This window comes from Triticum urartu, chromosome 6 (assembly GCF_003073215.2).
Source record: "Triticum urartu cultivar G1812 chromosome 6, Tu2.1, whole genome shotgun sequence".
Lineage (NCBI taxonomy): Eukaryota > Viridiplantae > Streptophyta > Magnoliopsida > Poales > Poaceae > Triticum > Triticum urartu.
In genome coordinates, this window is record NC_053027.1 from 540,150,925 (window position 1) to 540,169,177 (window position 18,253).

Genomic DNA, 18,253 nt, shown 5'->3' on the forward strand with positions numbered 1-18,253 from the left:
TATCGGAGTACCGGGGTTTACCGGAACCCCCGGGGAACTAATGGGCCTTGTTGGGACTTAGTGGAGAGAGAGAGGGGAGGCCAGGGCAAGAGGCGCGCCCCCTCCCCTTGAGTCCGAATAGGACAAGGAAAGGGGGGGCGCCCCCCTTGCCTTTGCCCTCTCCCACTCCTTCCTTCCCCCTCCTTCTTGGATTAGGAAAGGGAGTAGGTTTCCCCCTCCTAGGGCGCGCCACCCCCTTGGCCGGACCTCTCCTCCTAACCCCCCTTCTATACGGAGGAGGGGGGCACCCCATAGACGTAACAATTGATCTCTTGATCTCTTAGCCGTGTGCGGTGCCCCCCTCCACCATAATCCACCTCGATCATATCGTAGCGGTGCTTAGGCAAAGCCCTGCATCGGTAGAACATCATCATCGTTACCACGCCGTCGTGCTGACGAAACTCTCCCTCAATACTCGGCTGGATCGGAGTTCGAGGGACGTCATCGAGTTGAACGTGTGCAGAACTCGGAGGTGCCAAGCCTTCGGTACTTGATCGGTCAGATCGTGAAGACGTACGACTACATCAACCGCATTGTGCTAACGCTTCCGCTTTCGGTCTACAAGGGTACGTGGACACACTCTCCCCTCTCGTTGCTATGCATCACCATAATCTTGCATGTGCGTAGGATTTTTTTTGAAATTACTATGTTCCCCAACATTGTATTGTTGCCATCGAGGATAAAAAGATGGGGTTTATATCATATTGCTTGAGTTTATCCCTCTACATCATGTCATCTTGCCTAATGCGTTACTCTGTTCTTATGAACTTAATACTCTAGATGCATGCTGGATAGCGGTCGATGTGTGGAGTAATAGTAGTAGATTCAGAATCGTTTTGATCTACTTGTCGCGGACGTGATGCCTATATACATGATCATGCCTAGATATTCTCATAATTATGCACTTTTCTATCAATTGCTCGACAGTAATTTGTTCACCCACCGTAATACTTATGCTATCTTGAGAGAAGCCACTAGTCTCCTTTATATTAACCTTCAGTCAACAAGCTATTTCTATTACCATTTATTTTGCAATCTTTATTTTCCAATCTATATCATAAAAATACCAAAAATATTTATCTTATTATTATTATTATTATTATTATTATCTCTATAAGATCTCACTCTCGTAAGTGACCATGAAGGGCTTAACAACCTCTTTATCGCGTTGGTTGCGAGGTTCTTATTTGTTTGTGTAGGTACGAGGGACTTGCGTGCAGTCTCCTACTGGATTGATACCTTGGTTCTCAAAAACTGAGGGAAATACTTACGCTACTTTGCTACATCACCCTTTCCTCTTCAAGGGAAAACTAACGCGTTGCTCAAGAGGTAGCAAGAAGGATTTCTGACGCCGTTGCTGGGGAGGTTGCACCAAGTCAAGTCAAGATTTGATCTCCCGTCAACAAGCCATTTCTGGCGCTGTTGCCGGGGAGATCTACATCAAGTCAAGACATACCAATTACTCATCACAAACTCTTATCCACCGCATTACATTATTTGCCATTTGCCTCTCGTTTTCCTCTCCCCCTCTTCACCCTTGCCGTTTTATTCGCCCTCTTTTCCGTCCCCCTCTCTTTTCTTGTTCATCTTTTTTTCGCTTGTTTGTTGTGTGCTTGTGTGTTGGATTGTTTGTCGCGATGGCTTTACCAAAAGGTGTTGATCATCACCTTAGAAGGTTGGAAGAATTTGAAAACAACGTCAGAAGTTTTATGTCCTTGCAGTTTGAGCATAATAATTTCTTCAGAAATGAGCTTAAGGAACAAAAAAGTTTTATGGGGTACATGAATAAAGAGCTTGATGATATGCCTAAAGACTTTTATGGTCTGAAATCTCAGTTCGCTCATCTTGAAAACTTAATAGCCCAAATTTTGGATAAGCAGGCCACCTTAGTTAATAAGATGGCCGCCAAACCAAAAGAATTTGATGATAATAAGGATGAAGATCTAAAAGTGATTGATGTGTCTCCTATTAAATCTTTATTTTGCAATATGAATCTTGATAATGATGGGACTTGAGATGAGCCAACTTTAGTTGAAAGGCGTCCCAATGATTCGGAGTTTTTAGATCTTGATGCAAAAATTAATAAAAGTGGGATTGAAGAGGTCAAAACTTTAAATAGCAATGAACCCTCTATTTTGGATTTCAAGGAATTTAATTATGATAATTGCTCTTTGATAGATTGTATTTCCTTGTTGTAATCCGTGCTAAATTCTCCGCATGCTTATAGTCAAAATAAAGCTTTTACTAAGCATACCGTTGATCCTTTAATGCAATCTTATGAAGAAAAGCCTGAACTGGAAGTTTCTATCCCTAGAACTATTGGTGCAATTATTGATATGAAAGAAGGAAATATTAGATTCCAATTTCCATTAAGGAAAGGCATGGAACACTTTCCTAGAAAGAAAATTAAATTACCTTATGAATCTATTATGAGAGCCACTTATGGATTGCATACCAAAGATGATAATACCTAGATCTATTCTTGCTTTTATGCCTAGCTAGGGGCGTTAAACGATAGCGCTTGTTGGGAGGCAACCCAATCTTATTTTTGTTTATTGCTTTTTGGTTCTATTTAGTAATAAATAATTCATATAGCCTATGTTTAGATGTGGTTTTATGCTTTTAATTAGTGTTTGTGCCAAGTAGAACCTTTGGGAAGACTTGGAGAAAGTCTTTGCGATCTTGCTATAAAAAAACAGAAACTTTAGCGCTCACGAGATTTGCTGCCATTTTTTTTACTGGAGAGTGTGATTAGGTTGATTATTTTTAAAGATGATTAATAGATAAATTACTCATGTCCAGCAATTTATTTTAGAATTTTGGGGGTTACAGAAGTATTCGAAACCTACAGATTACTACAGATTTTTCTGTTTTTGACAGATTCTGGTTTTCGTGTGTTATTTGCTTATTTTGATGCATCTATGGCTAGTATCGGAGGTTATGAACCATACAGAAGTTGAATACAATAGGTTGACCACCAATATAAATAAAGAATGAGTTCATTATAGTACATAAAGTGGTGGTTTGTTTTCTTATACTAACGGAGCTCATGGGATTTTCTGTTTAAGTTTTGTGTTGTGAAGTTTTCAAGTTTTGGGTAAAGATTTGATGGATTATGGAATAAGGAGTGGCAAGAGCCTAAGCTTGGGGATGCCCAAGGCACCCCAAGGTAAAATTCAAGGACAACCAAAAGCCTAAGCTTGGGGATGCCCAGGAAGGCATCCCCTCTTTCGTCTTCTTCTATCGGTAATTTTACTTAAGGCTATATTTTTATTCACCACATGATATGTGTTTTGCTTGGAGCATATTGTATGATTTGAGTCTTTGCTTTTTAGTTTACCACAATCATCCTTACTGTACACACCTTTTGGGAGACACACACATGAGTTGGAATTTATTAGAATACTCTATGTGCTTCACTTATATCTTTTGAGTTAGATAATTTTGCTCTAGTGTTCACTTATATCTTTTAGAGCACGGTGGTGGTTTTATTTTATAGAAATTATTGATCTCTCATACTTCACTTATATAATTTTTAGAGTCCCTTAGAACAGCATGGTAATTTTTTTTGGTTATGAAACTAGTCATAATATGATAGGCATCCAAGATGGGTATAATAAAAACTATCATAGAACGTGCATTGAATACTATGAGAAGTTTAATACTTGATAATTGTTTTGAGATATAAAGGTGGTGATATTAGGGTGTGCTAGTTGAGTACTTCTGAATTTGAGAAATACTTGTGTTGAAGTTTGCAAGTCCCGTAGCATGCACGTATGGTAACCGTCGTGTAACAAATTTGAAACATGAGGTGTTCTTTGATTGTCTTCCTTATGAGTGGCGGTCGGGGACGAACGATGGTCTTTTCCTACCAATTTATACCCCTAGGAGCATGCGCGTAGTGCTTGGTTTTTGATGACTTGTAGATTTTTGCAATAAGTATGTGAGTTCTTTATGAGTAATATTGAGTCCATGGATTATATGCACTCTCACCCTTCCATCATTGCTAGCCTCTTTGGTACCGTGCATTTCCCTTTCTCACCTTGAGAGTTGGTGCAAACTTCGCCGGTGCATCCAAACCGCGTGATATGATACGCTCTATTACACATAAAACTCCTTATATCTTCCTCAAAACAACCACCATACCTACTTATTATGGCATTTCCATAGTCATTCCGAGATATATTGCCATGCAACTTTCCACCGTTTCATTCATGACACACTTCATCATTGTCATATTGCTTTGACATCATATTTGTGGCAAAGCCACCATGCATAATTTTTCATACATGTCACTCTTGATTCATTGCCCTTCCCGATACACCGCCGGAGGCATTCATATAGAGTCATATTTTGTTCTAGTATCGAGTTGTAATCATTGAGTTGTAAATAAATAGAAGTGTGATGATCATCATTAATAGAGCATTGTCCCAAATAAAAAAAGAGAAAGGCCAAATAAAAATGGGGGAAGGCCCCAAAAAAGAAAAAAAAGAAAAAGGGACAATGCTACTATCCTTTTTTCCACACTTGTGCTTCAAAGTAGCACCATGATCTTTATGATAGAGAGTCTCTTGTTTTGTCACTTTCATATACTAGTGGGAATTTTTCATTATAGAACTTCGCTTGTATATTCCAACAATGGGCTTCCTCAAATGCCCCAGGTCTTCGTGAGCATGCAAGTTGGATGCAGACCCACTTAGTTTCTTTTGTTGAGCTTTCATACATTTATAGCTCTAGTGCATCCATTGCATGGCAATTCCTACTCCTTGCATTGACATCAATTGATGGGCATCTCCCTAGCCCATTGATTAGCCTCGTCGATGTGAGACTTTCTCTTTTTTGTCTCCTCCACATAACCCCCTATCATTATTGTATTCCACCCATAGTGTTATATACATGGCTCACGCTCATGTATTGCGTGAAAGTTGAAAAAAGTTAGAGATTACTAAAGTATGAAACAATTGTTTGGCTTGTCATCTGGGTTGTGCATGATGTGAGCATTCTTGTGTGATGAAAATGGAGCATAACCAAACTATATGATTTTGTAGGGATGAACTTTCTTTTGCCATGTTATTTTGAGATGACATGATTGCTTAGTTAGTATGCTTGAAGTATTATTATTTTTATGTCAATATTAAACTTTTGTCTTGAATCTTTCGGATCTGAACATTCATGCCACAATAAATAAAATTACATTAAGAATTATGCTAGGTAGCATTCCACATCAAAAATTCTGTTTTTATCATTTACCTACTCGAGGACGAGCAGGAATTAAGCTTGGGGATGCTTGATACGTCTCCAACGTATCTATAATTTTTGATTGTTATATGCTATTATATTATTTGTTTTGGATGTTAATGGGCTTATTTATACACTTTTATAATATTTTTGGGACTAACCTACTAACCCAAGGCCCAGTGCAAATTGCTAATTTTTTTGCCTATTTCAGTGTTTCGCAGAAAAGGAATATAAAACGGAATCCAAACGGAATAAAACCTTCGGGAGAGTTATTTTTGGAACAAACGTGATCCAGGGGACTTGGACTGGATGTCAAGCAACCAACGAGGAGGCCATGAGGCAGGGGGCACGCCTACCCACCTGGGCGCGCCCTCCACCCTCGTGGGCCCCTCGTGGCTCCACTGACCTACTTCTTCCTCCTATATATATTCATATACCCCGAAAACATCCAGGAGCACCACGAAACCCTATTTCCACCGTTGTAACCTTTTGTACCCAAGAGATCCCATTTTGGGGCCTTTTCCGGAGCTCCGCCGGAGGGGGAATCGATCACGGAGGGCCTCTACATCAACTCCATGGCCCCTCCGATGATGTGTGAGTAGTTTATTTCAGACCTTCGGGTCCATAGTTATTAGCTAGATGGCTTCTTATCTCTCTTTGGATCTCAATACAATGTTCTCCTCGATCTTCTTGGAGATCTATTTGATGTAACTCTTTTTGCCGTGTATTTGTCGAGATCCGATGAATTGTGGGTTAATGATCAAGTTTATCTATGAACAATATTTGATTCTTCTCTAAAATCTTTTATGTATGATTGGTTATATTTGCAAGTCTCTTCGAATTATCAGTTTGGTTTGGCCTACTAGATTGATCTTTCTTGCAATGGGAGAAGTGCTTAGCTTTGGCTTCAATATTGCGGTGTCCTTTCCCAGTGACAGCAGGGCAGCAAGGCATGTATTGTATTGTTGCCATCGAGGATAGAAAGATGGGGTTTATATCATATTGCTTGAGTTTATCCCTCTACATCATGTCATCTTGCGTAATGCGTTACTCTGTTCTTATGAACTTCATACTCTAGATGCATGCTGGATAGCGATCGATGTGTGGAGTAATAGTAGTAGATGCAGAATCGTTTCGGTCTACTTGTCGCGGACGTGAAGCCTATATACATGATCGTGCCTAGATATTCTCATAATTATGCACTTTTCTATCCATTGCTCGACAATAATTTGTTCACCCACCGTAATACTTATGCTATCTTGAGAGAAGCCACTAGTGAAACCTATGGCCCCCGGGTCTATTCTCCTTTACATTAACCTTCAGTCAACAAGCTATTTCTATTATCATTTATTTTGCAATCTTTATTTTACAATCTATATCATAAAAATACCAAAAATATTTATCTTATTATTATTATTATCTCTATCAGATCTCACTCTCGTAAGTGACCGTGAATGGCTTGACAACCCCCTTTATCGCATTGGTTGCGAGGTTCTTATTTGTTTGTGTAGGTACGAGGGACTTGCATGTAGTCTCCTACTGGATTGATACCTTGGTTCTCAAAAACTGAGGGAAATACTTACGCTACTTTGCTACATCACCCTTTCCTCTGCAAGGGAAAACCAACGCAGTGCTCAAGAGGTAGCACGTCGTTAGTGAGGTGCAGACCGCACCACAGGCGAGGACCTCAACCACCAGCTCCCAAAAACCTAATTAATGCACTCACGTTCACACGAAGTCATCTTCTCAGGGACGCCCTTCTCCACCATAACTGGCACCGATCATGTTCTTCTTCCTCTCTCTACTTTCTTGTTTCTTCTTTGCGCTCATCATCTTCTCCTTTGGCAACATGGACATGGGGAAAAACCAGGAGGAACAAGGAAGGCAACATGGACATGGGAAAAAACCAGGAGGAACAAGGAAGGCAACATGGACACGGGGAAAAACCAGGAGGAACAAGGAAGGCTATGTGGCCGACGGGGAACAATGATGTGGCCGATGGGGAAAATGTTGAGGATGAACGAGGTAGCCATCCGAGCTTGTCGCGTCCCGTGCAAACACGCCCACAACGACATGGTGTCCGCCCTAGCTGCTGAAACCAAGTCCCACTTTCCAGCGGCCAGCGAGAAATGTCTAGGAAGAAAGCTAGGAGGACGACTAGGCCATTGACGACGAGCAAATTAATGCAACCATCGTCCAAGCTCAATGTGTCCTGCGTGGCCCCGCGACTGCGGCCAGCAAGACCGTGCCTGCCCTGAATTTATTGTCATATGATGTATACTTCTTGTATTGGATGAAAGGAAACTTAAACATCATTAACTGCATCCATCCCCAGACAATACTAGATGTGTAGATTACAGGGAGTGGAGCCTGTGTGCTCCTCGCCCGCTTTCTCTTTAAGGTGGGCCTTTTCTCATGCATAGTGGCATAATGAGTTGGCATAGTTGCATGTTGAGAGAATTAAATTTAGTGGGCATGCATGGTGACATGATGAGGTGGCATAGTCACATGTCAAGGTAATTGAGTTAGTGTGGATCAACTGTTTACGTATATAAGATTCAGTACGAACTAAAAAATAGCCACTAGCATTCATCACAAAACAATGACCAATGTATTATATCCAGTATGAAGAACTCACTAAACAACTGACCAATCAACTAATTAACCACATGGACACATTCAGCACAAAGCACTAATTAAGCACATGTTTGCAAATCTAATGTTCCAACTAAACATTGAGCACGGTACATATCCCAACTAATTAATCACTACATGACAGCAAATCTAATATTCCAACTAAATAATGAGAAAATATCCCAACTGATTAATTACCACATGATTGCAAACATGCCACCTATGCACAATGCATATCCCAACACGCTAAACAATGAACAAACCTAGCAAATTTCATAATTTGAGCTTGAATTAGATGTCTGAAGCATACCTTCTTAGCACAAGCAACGAACCTCCTGCCAGTGTGAATGCCTTCAAATGAAACACACCTCTCTGCCGGTTTGTCGTGGTCACACATACGCTCAAATCCATACCAATGCCGTTGAAATCCAGATCGTACATGGTAGCAGGGATCTGTACGAGCAAAGAACAACCAAAGATTTGGAAGAAACAATTCAGATCGAGTTCCTTGTATTAATCCCCAACTCACAAACCCTAGCCCTAGCAAACTCACCTTGATGATGTTGTTAGAGGAGGAGACGTATTGGATGGAATCCTTATTGGTTTCGTCATCATTCTAGGACACCATAGCATGACGAAGCAGTGGCCGGCGGTCGGCGCGAGAACGGTGAAGAACAGAGATAAGAGTGCGAGAGGGAGAGAGTGCGAGCGAGAAGAGAAAGTGAGGAGGGGTTTGACCCGTACCGGCAAAACAGCTTGGCCGTCTCCTCTAATGACATCTTGTGTGAACAATTATGTCACGTTAGCTTTTCCGGGACCCACATGCTATAATCGTGTTATCAAATGGGCAAAGCTATCAACCAATATTTCTTTATTGAGCAGTTTTAACATGCTCCTTTTTACTTTTTTCCACATAGTAAGTAATAGTATATAATTTCTGACTGTTGATCTCATTAATTAGTGGTCTAATTAACTCTATTTTTTTACCTCACTTGTCAAAAAAGGAGGTAAGAGCTTTTTTGTAAAAGATTAGGCCGACAATTAGTGGTGTTTGTCCCAAATCTGTAAACCCACGTAGCGCACAAACCTAGCCCACAATGTGATGAATTTTTGTAATTAACTCACTTTTAACTCTCTTTAAACATTGTCAATAAATATTTTCAAATTATGCAATGTACAATTGCCACAGGTACAAAATTTAGGATCATTAAGTGGCACAAAAAGCTGAAGTAAATGGGCAAACTATATTGTATACACCACGATTTACTTATATAGTACACATCCACATAGTTTCAACCAAAAGAAAATTCACACACCAAAGTACATAACACAAAACGTCCCGACTCCCGAGTACATACAAGAAGCCCATATTCAAGTCCACAGAACTCGGAACTCAGATATTTTGGGAAGTTTTATTTCGGGAAATTTTATTGTATTCACATAGTTTTATTCTGCAGAGGTGGCCAGACCGGCACCTCAAACTTTCACAAGTAGCGGCCGCGGGCGGGGCTCAGTGCTGTCCGGGCAGCTTCTCCTTGATCTTGTCCGTGATGCCCTTCTTCTCACCCGTGCCGTCGGTGCCATGCGTCCCAGTACCGGTCATTCCGGTGTGTCCCGGCTGCCCATAGGTACCGCCTGTGGCCGTGGTGCCATGCGCCCCGGTGCCGGCCATGCCAGTACCCTGCTGTCCGTAGGTGCCATCGGTGTGCTGTTGGTCGCCGTGGCCACCAGGGAGCTTCTCCTTGACCTTCTCCTTGATGCCCTTCTTCCTCCTCCCGCCCATGCCATCATCCTCAGACTATCACCACGAACGAGAAAATTCAGTGATTGATTCGTGTCATTCAAATCCAAACGGGAAAAATGCAACTATGCAGGTGTTAGCAAGAAGTATATATATACGCACCGAGCTGGAGCTACTAGAGCTGCCGGAGCGCTGCAGGATCCCGCCGGCCTTGTGCTCCTCCCTCGTGGGCTGGAAATGCCCACCAGCGGCCGCGCCGGTGCCGGTGCCAACGCCGCCGTGCGCGCCCATGCCGGTGCCGGCGCCATGTCCGGCAACCGGGTTGCCGTACTCGTCGACGCGGTTGGTCGCCTGGCCGTGCTGCTGCTGTCCCTGGTACTCCATCTTGCACAGGTGCTGATCTTGGTTCCCTCAGAATAAATCTGGTGCGTTGTCTTCCTCACTTGGCTGCAACTCGTGGCTGTGTTGTGTAAGCAGGTGCAGCACGAGGCACAATTTATAGCCGACGGGATAGGGTCGTCTGAGTCGCTACGTGTGCTCGCGTGAGTGGGTTGCCGGTGACTGATAACTAGCCCATAAAGAGAGACCGGACGTGTGCAGCTACCGGGCGCCTTCGGGTTGCCACGTCTCAGCTTGTTCTCGAAGAGGTGATGACACACAAGGGACACTTCCAAAAGTCGTCTTGTTTGCTTCGGAAACTGACAGCTCGAAGTGTCGGCATGGAACGAAAATGGAACCATATAGACCGAAGGTATCCTATCATTAAAAAGTAGGCGCATTCGGTTTTTTTAGAAACTTCCAACCATTATTATCTTCAATCATGACAGTACAAAGAACAACGGATGTAATAGAAATTATAATCATGTCCGTGAACCATCTAACGATGACTACAAGCACTGCAGCGAGCCGAAGGCGCGCCGCCCTCATCGCCCCTCCCTCACCGGAGCCAGACAAACTTTGTTGTAGTAGATAGTGGGAAGTCGTTGTGCTAAAACCCCATAGAACAAGCGCACCAGAATAACAACCATCGCCGATGAAAAAAGTCGTAGATCGGAAGGATCAAACCTGTAAACATCTAAAAGAAAACGAGCGAAGACCGGATCCAAATAGATCCACCGAAGACCAGCACTGACTGAATCCCGCAAGATCCGACGGACCACATATCCTCCGACAATGCAAGACACATCATCGGGATGGGAATAGAACGTGGAAGACATTATTCCTACTAGTAGAAAAACCCCCATTCGCCCCGGTTGGTAAGGACCTTTTGTCCCGGTTTGTGAACCGGGACTAAAGGGTCGTTACTAATGCCCTAACCCTTTAGTCCCGGTTCTTACACGTACCGGGACAGATGGGCCTCCATGTGACCGGTGCGCCGAGCCCAGGCAGGAGGGCCTTTAGTCCCGGTTGGTGGCACCAATTGGGACCAATAGGCATCCACGCGTCAGCATTTCAGGGATTGGGGTTTTTGTTTTTTTAAGGGGGGAGGGTTTGGGGGTTTTGGGGTTTTAATTTAGGTGTTTCATATATTGTGTTAGCTAGCTAATTAATAGAGAGAAGTGTCCTCTCTTATGTCCGTGCTTGGTCGACGCTATATATACGTATATATAGAGAGGACTAGACACGCTAGCTAATAAGCAAATGAAGGAAACAGAAGATCGTCATGAAGATATGCATACAGAGAGAAGTGATATCGACCACCTCTCCTTCTCCGAGAGATTGGTCGAACAACAAGTTCTCGTATATCTATCCGACACTACCGGCTACGTATATACAATAATTACCTCTTACAATATAATCTCCTAATTATATATGAACATAGGGTCCACATAGTATTCTCCGTCTTCAGCGATCACGTGGTCAAGAAAGAATGCCGCCAATTCCTCTTGAATTGCTCGCATACAATCTGGTGCTAGGAGTTCATCCCGCATCCGAATCTAATTTGAACAAGGGGTCTATATATATATATATATATATATAAATGAAACTCAACACAAATGATGGTAATAAAATAAAATTGTGAATATTATTGCTTACACACTTCATATTGTTCGTCAGAGTACTCCCGTTCACAGGTCATGTGGCGGATGGACTCGCAAACGTAGTATCCACAGAAATCATTCCCTTGTTCCTGCCACAACCACTTTACTAGAAATAGCGGTCAATCAAACTGATAAGCAAGCATGTCAAATGGTATTGATGAAATTAGCGCTTGAATCACTAGGAGATGCGCGGAACATGTTACTATAGTACTTACTTTCGGGTGTCTAAATTGCAGCTTCTTCGGCAGTCCCGAAGCTTTTTTGGTGAATTTTCTCCAAACCCTGCCAGACAAAGAAAACAATTACTTGATATCAGGAAATGAACAAAGTTGCTCATATGGTGGATAATGATCGATTTAACTTACTTCTCGAGCATTTGAGTCATGTCCGCATAGTCCTGGGGATCTTTTCCTCTCGAGTCTAAGACGGTTACTAGTCCCTGCTCAAGCTTAATCTCTAGGAGAATATAGTGGAAGCTGCGCATGCATGCATAACTCATCAATTACATTACTATAACCTAGACTAATAAGGGAAACCGAATATGCACAAGACAGTAACACTCACTTGAAGTTGTAAGGAAAGGGTATTATATCTTTATTTTCATTTATTACCAAGGATCGTAGCAAGTTGGCCTCGGTATCTTCGATACGATATTTAACCTCATTTGTATCTATGAGATTTATGTTAATGAACCCAATATCACCGATTTGTCTTTTCTTCAATTCGGCCATCTTCAATCTGCATAATATAGCGAGGATAATTATAAATACATGCAATGAAAGAGCTGAACTATATAGAGAGACTTAATTATAGAAATAGTACTACTTACAGACAGTAGCAAGTGACCGTTGCTTTATCGAGGGCCTTTTGATTGAAAAACTAGAAGAACTCCTCAAATGGAACATTCAACAGTTCAATTCCAACGAGGTCATGTTCCTCTCTAACTCTCAGCGTCAAAGTATTCCTCCCCCCAGACTCTCTACAGGTTTTCATGTACCAATCATGGAATCTTCGCATCATCGTTGTTAGAGATCTTTCATCTTTGACGAGAGGCTTCCCGTACTCGTATTTGTGTTCCTCCACCTCCAAGAAATCATAATGTACATCGTCGGGCAGGTAATCTCCAAGATTGCTATAACCGGGCACCATCTTCGGATCATTAGTAGACACCTTGAGCGGGGGACATGATTGGTTCGCTTGTTCGCCGAACTGGGCAATTTTTTCCCCAGCTCATCGTTCTCTTAACCTTTGATCACTGACAGTACTTCCCGACCGCTCTGCTTCGACAAATGACTTTGCAATAATTCGCTCATAGTTGCCTTTCGGCGGAGACTTTGCTAGTTTTTTCAGGGCAGCCAGAGTGTGCTTCGCTTTCACCGGATCTACCTTCTCCTCCGGAGGTGGCCATTTCCTTGCTTTCACCCCTTCAAAAAAGTTCGTCACTTCGGCTCGCGCGATCTTCGCATTCTCCTCCAGGGTCCTCTCGTATGGTAACTTCTCTGGAGTCTTCAGAGAAGGACCGAATCTATATTGCCTCCCGCCTCTGGCTGTACTGCTAGACGCCGGCAGAGCAGACGGAGCGGCTGTGGCTGTCGTCTTTCCTTGCTTACGAGGCGGAGGAGAAGGACTACGATGCGTCGGAGTAGCCGGAGCGGCGGCGGGTCTCTTCCGCCCTTGCTGACGAGGCGGAGAAGGAGGAGGCTAGCTGCTCGGGCGCGCCGGCACAGGAGGAGAAGGAGGCGGAGTGCCGCCACGCGCTGGAGAAGGAGGCTGAGTGCCCTGATCACTCGTCGGAGGAGGAGGCGGAGTGCCCTGACTCGCCGACGGAGGAGGAGGAGGAGGCAGAGGCGTCCAGTTCAGAAGCTTGATGAGCTCCTTCCGCCATAGGCATGGAGTCAATAGACAAGAACCCAGCCGAGTATCCCCTTCACCGGTAGGGTAGTCAAGCTGGAGGTCCTCAAATCCCTCCGTTATTTCGACCACCGTCACCTTGGCATATCCTTCTGGAATCGGACTACAGTGAAAAGTTGCGCCGGGTTTAGTAGGTCAAACAGAGCCGACAGCCGCCTTGACTTTGAAGTTCTACCATTGCATCATAAGGTGGCAATGTTGAGACTCCGTGATAGCATCCACGGGGTAGCTAGCAGGAGCCGTCAAGACATGCTCCGGCTGAAGCAGCTCGGTGGAAGCCACGCTGCTTCTCCGCTGAGATGGCGGGGTAGCTTTGGGGGTAGTTTCGGCAGGTCGCTTGCTGTGAGCTACTTCTCGTTCCTCTAGCGCTTGAACCCTTTCGTGCAGCGTCTGAATTTGGGCATGCTCCACTTTTTTCCTCCTCTCCTGGCATTTGTAACCGCCTGCGTCCGGAAAACCAGCCTTCCACGGAACGGAGCCTGGCGTGCCTCGTGTTCGTCCAGGGTGCTCAGGATTCCCGAGGGCCATTGTGAGCTCGTCGTTCTCTCTGTCTGGAACGAACGTCCCTTGCTGCGCTACATCGATATAGTGCTTAAGCCTCTTGACTGGTATGCTCATTTGCTCGTTCTTCCAAACGCACTTCCCTGATACAGGGTCCAAGGTTCCGCCAGTCCCGAAGAACCAAGTCCGGCAACAGTCTGGCCAGTTCATTGTATCTAGTTCGATCCCTTTATCAAGCAGATCATTCTCAGCCTTGGCCCACTTAGACCGGGCTTTGAGGTAGCCACCTGACCCCGTGCGATGGTGAAGCTTCTTCTTCGCAGCATTTTTCTTGTTTGTCGCCGACATCTTCTTACTCTTTTCCGATGTCTTGTGGGCCACAAATGCGGGCCAGTGATCTCTAGTCTTCTCATATCTGCTGATGAATTCTGGTGTCTCTTCTTTGTCGACAAACGTTTTCAGCTCATTCTTTCACCTCCTGAATAGGTCTGCCATCTTCTTAAGAGAATGAGACTTGATTAATTGCTCTTTAACTGGCTTCTCCGGATCCTCCTCTGGCGGTAGGGTGAAATTTGCCTTCAGCTCAGTCCAAAGATCATCTTTCTGCATATCATTGACATAAGACACCTCAGGGTCTTTGTTCTTAGGCTTATACCATTGGTGGATGTTGATCGGGATCTTGTCCCTAACAAGAACCCCGCACTGAGCAGCAAATGCTTCCTTTGTCCGGATGGGTTCAATCGGTTGGCCATCGCGCGCGATTGCTGGGATCTCAAACCTTTCATCCAAGCGCAACTTTTTCTTCGAGCCTCGTCTCTTCACCGAAGTTGTGCTCGATCCGGAGGGCTAGAAGAAAGAAGAAAGACGGGAGTTAATTAATATGTGTACATACCAAAACAATGAATGCATCAATTAGCTAGTCATCACAGATTTAACTAATATATTTACCTGGCCGGACTCTATTCAGTCACCGGAGCCGTCACCACGGGCTCCTTCTTGCACCAGCATTGGGTCACCGGAGCCATCATAATCATGTCTTTCCTCCTCCATTCTTCAATCACCGTAGCCCGCTTCTTCTTCACCCTGTTCTTCCAGACCATCATTGTCGTTAAGATACGACAAGACATCACCTCCGGCTAAGATTATGTCCCCCAACACCTCTTCTGCTTCCTCGTCTCGTCCGTGCTCCATTATTTCTGAAAATATTACAACATGGCAATTATTACACAAACATGACAGCAGGTGGATATATTAGTGGCAAACGTAGACCTAGCTTATTCCGGGTTTGGGATGCCCTCGGCAACGCTTCAAGGGTAGGGGCGCGGCGGGAGGGGGTAGGAGACCAACATTGTTTTTTCTAGGGTTTGGGTGTCCTCGAGAGTTTTGGTTGAGCGAGAGGGCCGGGGGGTGCTCCCATGGTATAAGTTATCACGGTTGAAGTTATCCGGGAGGGGTTATATCGACAACGACGACATACATATATGGAAAAATAATGTTATCGGGGAGGGGGTAGGTCGAACCCCCCTCGTGTTGAAGTTATCGGGACACGGGGTATATCGACAATGACATATCCGATAAAAAATAAGAAGACGAAGAAGAAATAAAAAGAGGAGAAGAAGATATTAATAGAGGAGAAGATTGAAGAAAAAAAAGAAGAAAAAAAGAGGAGAAGATTTTCTCTTCTTCTCCTCTATTCCTTTCTTCTTCTCCTCTACTTTTTCTTCTTTTTTCTTCTTCTTATTTATTTCTCCTCTTCTTCCTCTCCTCTTCCTCTCATCTCTTCCTCTTCTTATTTTCCTTTTTCCTCTCATTTTTTTTCTTCTTCCTTTCCTAGCTAGATATATAAAACTTTTCTAAAAATGTAACTTTTGCATACATACATGGGAAAATAATGTTATCGGGGAGGGGGTAGGTCGAACCCCCCCTCGTGTTGAAGTTATCGGGACACGGGGTATATCGACAACGACATATCCGATAAAAAATAAGAAGACGAAGAAGTAAAAAGTGGAGAAGAAGATATTAATAGAGGAGAATATTAAAGAAAAAAAGAAGAAGAAAAAAAGAGGAGAAGAAGAAAGGAATAGAGGAGAAGAAGAGAATATTCTATCGTGAGTGTTCAACGAAGTATGCTATTCTCTTCTTCTCCTCTATTCCTTTCAGAAAAAGATAATAGAATATTCTCTTCTATTCTCTCCTTCTCCTCTATTCCTTTCTTATTCTTCTCCTCTTTTTTTTTCTTGTTTTTTCTTCTGCTTATTTATTTCTCCTCTTCTTCCTCTCCTCTTCTTCTCCTTTCTTCCTCTTCTTATTTTCCTTTTTCCTCTCATATTTTTCTTCTTCTTCCTTTCCTAGCTAGATATATATATATATATATAACTTTTCTAAAAATGTAACTTTTGCATATATACATGGAAAAAAAATGTTTTCTTCTCCAACACAGAACACATCTCATCTCATCTCATTTCATCCACATCCATGCATACATCATATATATGATCATCTATGAACAAAAAACATCATATTCTATATAAAAATCATCATATATATGAACAAAAACAATTATGATAACAAGCATATACATCATCATATATAAGAAAAAAAACAAGCATATATACATGAAAAAAACGAGGATATATCACCATATATATATATATATGAAAAAACAAGGACAGGGAGGGCGCCGGCCGGACCAAGGTGAGGAGGGGCAGGGGCGCAGGGTCGGCGGTGAGGATGGCGACGGCGATGACGTCGACGGGGCAGGGGCGCGCGCTCAGGGCAGGGGGCGACGGCGACGAAGTAGGGCGGGGCAGGGCGATGGCGGCGATGGGGCAGGACAGGGCGGCGCGCGTCGGGGCAGGGCCGGGGCGGCGCGCGTTAGGGTAGGGGCGGCAACCGGCGACGGCGTCGGTCGAGGGCGCGGGCGACGGCGACGGTGGGCGACGGCGACGGCGGGGGCGGCGGGCGGCGTCGATGTCGTCCGCGTCGTCGGGGGCAACTGCGAGATGAGAAGTGAAAATTTCCTAAGTGTCATCTTATATAGTAAGGTCTTTAGTCCCGGTTGGTGGCACCAACTGGGACCAATGCCCCCTTTAGTCTCGGTTGGTGCCACCAACCAGGACCAAAGGTCTCTTTTCAGCAGCCCAAAGGGCGGGAAGCAGAGGCCTTTGGTCCCGGTTGGTGGCACCAACCGGGACCAAAGGCCTTGTGCTGCCCCGCGTCAAAAGTTTAGTACTACCTCGCTAGCTGAGGGAGCTCGAGAGTGGTTTATAAGCGCTGCTGCGCCCACCCTCTCGAGCTCCTCTCAATTGTAGGCTTTCGGGCCTAACCGTACGCTGTGTGCCTGTGGGCCTACTGGGCCTCCTCGGGCCTGAATCCTAGCCCATGGTAGGGTTTCTAGTCGTATTCAGGTTGTGAGGGCCCAGTAGGTGGCACTTTTTTTGTTTTCTTTGTTGCTTTATTTATTTTATTTTGTTTCTACTTACAACAAAATACTTATTGTTGCTATTTTTATTTCTTTTATTAAAATTTATTTTTAATTATTTTTCTTTTAGGTCACAAAAATTATAAACTTTCTGTTAGTGCCATTAGTTTTCAAATTTGTTTTTTTGTTTTCTTTATTGCTTTATTTATTTTATTTTGTTTCTACTTACAAAAAAATTTCTTATTGTTGCTATTTTTATTTATTTTATTAAAGTTTATTTTTAATTCTTTTTCTTTTAGGTCACAAAAATTATAAACTTTTTGTTAGTGCCATTAGTTTTCAAATTTGTTTTTTTTTGTTTTCTTTGTTGCTTTATTTATTTTATTGTGTTTCTACTTACAACAAAATACTTATTGTTGCTATTTTTATTTATTTTATTAAACTTTATTTTTAATTATTTTTCTTTTAGGTCACAAAAATTATAAACTTTCTTTAAGTGCCATTAGTTTTCAAATTTGTTTTTTTTGTTTTCTTTGTTGCTTTATTTATTTTATTTTGTTTATACTTACAACAAAATACTTATTGTTGCTATTTTTATTTATTTTATTAAAGTTTATTTTTAGTTCTTTTTACTTTTAGGTCAGAAAAATTATAAACTTTCTCTTAGTACCATTGGTTTTCAAATTTTAATAGTTAAAATTTGAATTCTTTGAAATTTGTGTGAAT

The 18,253-nt window shown here is 43.0% G+C and overlaps 1 protein-coding gene across 1 annotated transcript; it reads right to left on the minus strand.

Annotated features, from left to right (window-relative positions):
- Window positions 1-9,118: 9,118 nt before the first annotated feature.
- Window positions 9,119-10,114, minus strand: LOC125512770 (dehydrin DHN3-like). The gene is made up of 2 exons (XM_048677853.1): window positions 9,815-10,114; window positions 9,119-9,709 (listed from the first exon to the last, which is right to left on the minus strand). Exons 1-2 carry the CDS (start codon window positions 10,034-10,036, stop codon window positions 9,422-9,424), a joined length of 510 nt encoding a protein of 169 aa, XP_048533810.1. The 5' UTR covers window positions 10,037-10,114; the 3' UTR covers window positions 9,119-9,421.
- Between the last annotated feature and the right edge of the window lie 8,139 nt (window positions 10,115-18,253).

Bases quoted from the DNA above. Each gene is read 5' to 3' on its own strand.
- LOC125512770 (XM_048677853.1), bottom strand. From the start codon at position 10,036: ATGGAGTACCAGGGACAGCAGCAGCACGGCCAGGCGACCAACCGCGTC. The intron at 9,710-9,814 runs GTGCGTATATAT...TCGTGGTGATAG, and splicing joins GCTCTAGTAGCTCCAGCTCG to TCTGAGGATGATGGCATGGG.